Raw genomic sequence first — 5,629 nt, 5'->3', positions numbered from 1 at the left:
CTGTGAGGGTGGCGGTGGTCTTAGAGGCGGCGGTGATGGAGGCGGCTGCGATGACGGCCGCGGTGACGGTGGTCGTGGCGACGGCGGAGGCGGGCTGGGCGGAGGCGGCCTTGGCGGAGGTGGCGTGGGTGGTGGCGGAATAGGGGGAGGCGGGCTGGGAGGTGGCGGCGAGGGCGGCGGCGGGGACGGTGGCGGCGGCGAGGGCGGAGGGGGCGAGGGCGGCGGAGGCGAGGGCGGCGGGGGTGGTGGCGGCGAAGGCGGCGGCGGCGAGGGCGGCGGCGGCGAGGGAGGCGGCGGGCTTGGCGGAGGCGGCGAAGGCGGAGGGGGCGAGGGTGGAGGAGGAGAGGGCGGAGGTGGAGACGGAGGCGGCGGGGATGGCGGTGGAGGTGAGGGCGGCGGTGGGCTCGGGGGCGGCGGAGACGGAGGAGGAGGGGAGGGTGGCGGGGGCGACGGTGGTGGCGGGCTGGGCGGTGGAGGCGATGGAGGAGGCGGGGAGGGTGGCGGCGGGGATGGCGGAGGTGGTGAGGGCGGAGGCGGGCTCGGCGGCGGCGGCGACGGAGGAGGAGGGGACGGCGGCGGCGGGGACGGCGGCGGCGGGGACGGGGGAGGAGGGGACGGTGGAGGCGGCGACGGTGGCGCTGGGGAGGGTGGAGGCGGCGACGGCGGCGCCGCAGAGCTTCCCCCGCCGGTGCGCGCCGCTTTTGACGCGGCGTGGGAGCTGACGCGCGGGGGCGCCTTTTGCTACTGGCGGTCGTAGAGGCGCGGACATGCCCGGCCGCGAGGGCCTGGACCAGGGAGCGAGCTACACGACGCATGGGCCCAAGTAGCGCCGCGGGTCTCTCCAGAAACCAGAACTCCACTCTCCTCGTCGCCTCCTGGGCGCACCACGCACGCACCTTCTCGCGGGTGTAGAGGATGCGGCTCGGCGTCACGCCGGTTACCTGAATCACGCAGGTGAACCAGCAGCAATCTGGCCGCTCACCGCAAATGAACCAGCAGCTCTCACAGGGCTGGCATCCCTCTATTCTAGTCTTCCTGTACGAGCAGAAGCTGCCAGGTCATTATCGACCGATGCTATCAACGGTTGATGCCCAGACTGATATGCGAGAAAGAAGGGGCGTGCCTGTGGAGTGAAGTATGTGTGTGTGTGTGGCCAGCCGCAGTTTATGAAGAGGGTCACAGTTGTAAGCACCCACCACGTGTGCACACCTTCAGATCGCACAGGCTTCCGGAGCGCTGGGGGCTGGGCAACAGTAGGCCGTTTCCTCGTGATTGATGACGCGGGCGGTGGTCTGCCGGTGATCCTGGACACGGCGCTGGGAAGTGGGATTCTTGACCGACAGAGGAGAGACAGCAGCGACCAAGGGAAGGCGACCGAAGTAGGGCGCCACAATCAATGGTGATCTCCCGAACAACTCCGGGGAGTGTCACTCGTACACTCCCCGGAGTGTCGGTGCAATCTGTGCGCGATGCGTGAGCAGTACACCGTTTGGATGATGCTTGATGGGGATGTGCGTGGTGGTATCGGCTAATATGCAACAATAAGAGGGCTCCCGCGGCGATCAACACCGCAACTCCTTTTCTAAATTTCACCACGCTTCTTACGCGCGACGACGCTACAGCCTCCACCAAACCTCACACTTTTACTTAGAGCGAGGCGCCCGCGCCATATCAGAGAGGGACGCGCCGCTGCGAGATGGAGGGCGGCGGTGACGGAGGCGAGGCGCGAGGCGGCGGCGGCGGCGGCGGCGGCGGCGGCGGCGGCGGCGGCGGCGGCGAGAACGGCGGCACCGAGTCTCGGTGAGCGGCGGCGGGAGGAGGAGCAGCGGCGGCGCTCGCTCGCTGTTGACGGGATTGCTTTTGAGCCTGGGAGCCCATGCCACTGCGACCGGCGTGCCCGGGAACGGAGATCGCGCGCGCGCCGCCACTCACGACGCGCGCGCGATCTTCGCGGAGTCGGGTCCCCAGAGGGAAGCGGTCTTCTCGGCCGACGTCCAGCGGCGCGCAAGGAAGCAGGCGCAGCGGAGGCGGCCTAGCACCGGCTCGGCGCCGGGCGGTTGCGCTGCCCGCGAGCCGCGTCCTGAGCCTCGGCAGCGCGCTGCGCGGCGCGGCGCTCGCGCTGCTTCTGTGCCGAGAGCGGCATGATTCGCCAGCTGAAGCTCCAGACTTCTCGGGTCCGCGAGTTGCAAAAAATCGAGCACAATTGCGTTACATGGGCATGGCCGGGGTTTCTGCACCGAACGATCTTACTTTCGGTCTATCGAAGTGTTGATCGATAATGCAATGCTATCTCCCGGCTTTTTGAGAAATGATCTCTCAAAGTCGAGTTATATGGTTCACTCTAGGCCAAGTACTGTTTGCGTTTCCTCAAACGAATACTAGTCTCGAGAATCACTATCTAAGCTTCTTATGGGGCACCGCAGAGGCTCCCGCTTGACTTGGGGATGCCTGAGGCCACCCCACCCACTCACCAAGCCTTGAGAAAGAAGCCTTCGTGGGTGGGCGTATTCAAACCTCCTTTTATGGGATACCTACATTATTATGCGAGTGTAGGGCTGTCAAGGGCCTCGACTGACACCGGCCAACTGGAAGTTGTGCCGACGTCCGTAAAAAGAAAGAAAGAAAACGCACAGCTCAAGGGAGGGATGGGAGGACGGCACGCCGCCACCACACAGGGATTTTAAGGAGAGGGGTGTGGTGCACTAGCCGTCGCACACCCTTGGGCCTCCGCCTCTTGCTATCTCTCTTCCGACGTCCGTTCCTTACGCGCGAGTTTTCTTCCGTGTCACCGTACAACGATGTCAGCGCCACTGTCGTCTGCGGCGGCGGCGGCGGCCATCGCCGTGCTCGAGGAGTGCCACGGTGCGGCGTCGGCGGAGCGGAGGGCGTCGGCCCTCGCCGCGGCGCGCGCGGCTGCCGCGGCACTCGCTGCGGGCCGGCAGCCGGGCACGAGCAGCGCGGCGGCAGCGTGCGCAGCCTGCGCCGGGCCGTCCGCGGGAGGCGGGTCGGCCGCCTCGGGGAACTTCGCCGCCGCGGCGCAGGCGGCCGCCGCGGCGCTCGCGGCGAATCGCGGCGCGGGGAGCGGTGCTCGACCAGCGGCCACGCCGGAGGATGAGGCGCGGTTTGCAGAGGCGAAGCGCGCCGAGGCGGCGGCGGCGTTCGCGCAGTCGCTGCAGCAGGGGAAGCGGCCGCGCTGGGGCGGGCCGAACGAGCTCGCGACGCGCGACGCCGAGCAGGACGAGAAGGACGAGGCCGCCAAAGCCAAGGCGCTCTCTGGCACTCCCACAACACCGGCCTGGCTACCCGCCCACTCTACTCTCACTGCCGCTGCCGCCGCACCGCCGCCGCCGCACCGCCGCCGCCGCCGCACCGGCCCGTGACGCGGCCCCGACCCGCCCGTCGCGTGCGCACACAGGCGCGGCAGGCGATCGCCGTGTCGGAGCTGTCGTCGAAGCTCGCCGCCTTCCGCAAGGACCGCGGCGTCGAGACCCAGGGCCTCGCCGTGACGCACTCGGTCCGGATCGACCTCCCGGAGAGGACCCGAGAGGGCCCGGGAGGACCCGGGAGGACCCGGGAGGACCCGGGAGTAGGTCCGGATCGACATCCCGGAGGTTGCCGAGGCGAACCGCTTCAACCCGGAGGGCGGTTTCGAGCGGAACTGGGTCGCCATCCTGATTGGCAAGGAGGGGATCAACAAGCGGCGCTTCGAGGCGGAGACGGGCGCGACGCTGTACCTGCGCGGCAAGGGGACGCGCCTGCGCCACGACGGCCCCAAGGAGATCAAGAAGGCGGGGCGCGGCCAGTACCGCGTCGAGGACAAGGAGGACGCCGAGCCGATGCATGTCCTCCTCGAGGCCGACACGGAGGAGAAGCTGTCGAGGTGTGAACGGCGTCTCCTCACGGCTGCAGCTGTGAACAGGCCGACACGGAGGAGAAGCTGGACCTCGCCCGCGTCAAGCTGTGCTCGGGAGCCTAGAAGCGGAGCACAAGAGGAGCACACCGAGCGGACGCGTATTCCGCCCTCTTCCGATGCACCGCTCGCTGCCCCTCGCACTCAGACGGTGCTCCGAAATCACGTGCGCGAGACCGCCTCCCTTACCCCCGGCCTCGGCGCATTCTCGGCGCAGGCTCGGGATCCTCGAGCCAAAGGGCGAGTCGACGTCGCTCGCGCTGTACGACGATACGCAGCTCACCAAGCTCGCGATGGCAAAGACGGTCCACAAGGAGGAGTGCGCGTTTTGCGGAAAGGAGGGCCGCCACCACGCCTCCGTGCTACTTTGGAGTCGGTAATTCACGATCCTCCCGCCTGGTTCCTCATTCTTAGGAGGGCCACCACCACTCGGTCTGCCCCAACCGGAGGACCACCTTCCAGATGGCCGGCGTCCGCTGCTCCGTCTGCGGGTGACGCACCCTCGCCGCCCTCCCCGCCGCCGCCCTCGCAGTCCGCCGCCCTATCCACCGCCGCCCTCCCCACCGCCGCCACAGCCCGCCACCTCCCGCCCCGCCCCGCCCCGCCCCGCCCCAGCTGCCGACTCGACGCCCCCGCGCCTCGTGCGCCGCAGGTCGGCCGGCCACTCGGCGCGCGACTGCAAGGGGGACCGCTCCGGCGCAGTCAAGCTCGTGCCAACGAGCGCCGCGCCGAGCACGCTGGCCGACGCCGACTACGCCGCGTTCCTCTCCGAACTCGACTCGCGCACCACACGGTAGCCGCACTGAGGCCGCGGGCGCGCGCGTATCAGCTCCTTGTTGGCTTACTTTTTTGCAAAAATCCAAAAATTCAGGAAGAGGAATGAGAGGAAAAGCACTATGCAGCACAGTCTGTGTACGCGTGTTACTCCTTTTTCTCGCGCCGTCACCTCCGGCGCGGCTTTGCTGCCACGCCGGCGCCCCCTCGCCGCGGCCGCGGAGGCCGCGCCAGCTTGCGGTCGAGCAGGGCGGAGGCCTCGTCGGCGGTCACGTTGAAGACGGTGAGGTTGCGTGGGAGGGAGGCGAAGACGGGCTCGTCCTTGGCCCCGTCTCCGTCGAGGCGAACGTACCCTCCGAAGCGGCCGTACCCGACCCGCATCGCGCCGCCCCGCCGCGGGTGGTCGCCCAAATACGCGGGGAGCGAGAGCAGCCGCAGCGCCGTCTCGAGGTCCACCGCCTAGTGAATCAACACACTGACGCCTCATTGATTAATTCGCCGCAACGGCGTCTCGAGGTCCCGCCGCCTCGGCGTCGAGCTCGGCGGGCAGAGTCGTCCGCTTGCGCGGCACCCTCTCGCGCAAGTCGGGCGCCTCGAGGAGGCGCGGCACCAGCTCCGCCTTTCGCCCCGAGGATGGCATCCCGCGCGCCTGCGGGGGACATGCCATGGACGCGTCGTGGACGTGCCCCTCCCGAGGAGGGCGCTGGTCACGCGCCTCGAGGAAAGGTCTAGGAAAGGTCCAGGAAAGGTCCAGGAAAGGTCCAGGAAAGGTCTAGGAAAGGTCTAGGAGGGCGCTGGTCGCGCGCCTCGAGCTCCGACCGCAGCTGCGCCACCTTGAGCTTGGCCACGTCTGGCAACGCCGTCTTCTCGGCGGCGGCCGCCGCGCTGCCGCCGAGCTGCACGTACGGCCCAAAGGGGCCCCGGCGCAGCGACACCTCGAGGCCG

At 69.0% G+C, this 5,629-nt stretch overlaps 2 protein-coding genes across 2 annotated transcripts; one reads left to right on the top strand and one right to left on the bottom strand.

The window, feature by feature from the left end:
• Nucleotides 1-2,798: 2,798 nt before the first annotated feature.
• Nucleotides 2,799-4,707, top strand: EMIHUDRAFT_230884 (hypothetical protein; the record flags this gene model as incomplete). The annotated part of the gene is made up of 7 exons (XM_005784731.1): nucleotides 2,799-2,812; nucleotides 3,130-3,166; nucleotides 3,416-3,514; nucleotides 3,591-3,880; nucleotides 4,128-4,215; nucleotides 4,325-4,401; nucleotides 4,563-4,707. The coding sequence occupies 7 exons, from the start codon at nucleotides 2,799-2,801 to the stop codon at nucleotides 4,705-4,707; spliced, it is 750 nt and encodes a 249-aa protein (XP_005784788.1).
• Nucleotides 4,708-4,831: 124 nt separating this feature from the next.
• Nucleotides 4,832-5,619, bottom strand: EMIHUDRAFT_230883 (hypothetical protein; the record flags this gene model as incomplete). The annotated part of the gene is made up of 4 exons (XM_005784730.1): nucleotides 4,832-4,843; nucleotides 4,958-5,143; nucleotides 5,256-5,333; nucleotides 5,518-5,619. Coding segments are annotated over 4 exons (378 nt in total), but the record flags the coding sequence as incomplete, so codon positions are not given.
• Nucleotides 5,620-5,629: the final 10 nt, after the last annotated feature.

The sequence above is a fragment of the Emiliania huxleyi genome, assembly GCF_000372725.1.
Source record: "Emiliania huxleyi CCMP1516 chromosome Unknown EMIHUscaffold_168, whole genome shotgun sequence".
Taxonomy (NCBI): domain Eukaryota; phylum Haptophyta; order Isochrysidales; family Noelaerhabdaceae; genus Emiliania; species Emiliania huxleyi.
This window is presented reverse-complemented; position numbering and strand designations above follow the sequence as displayed.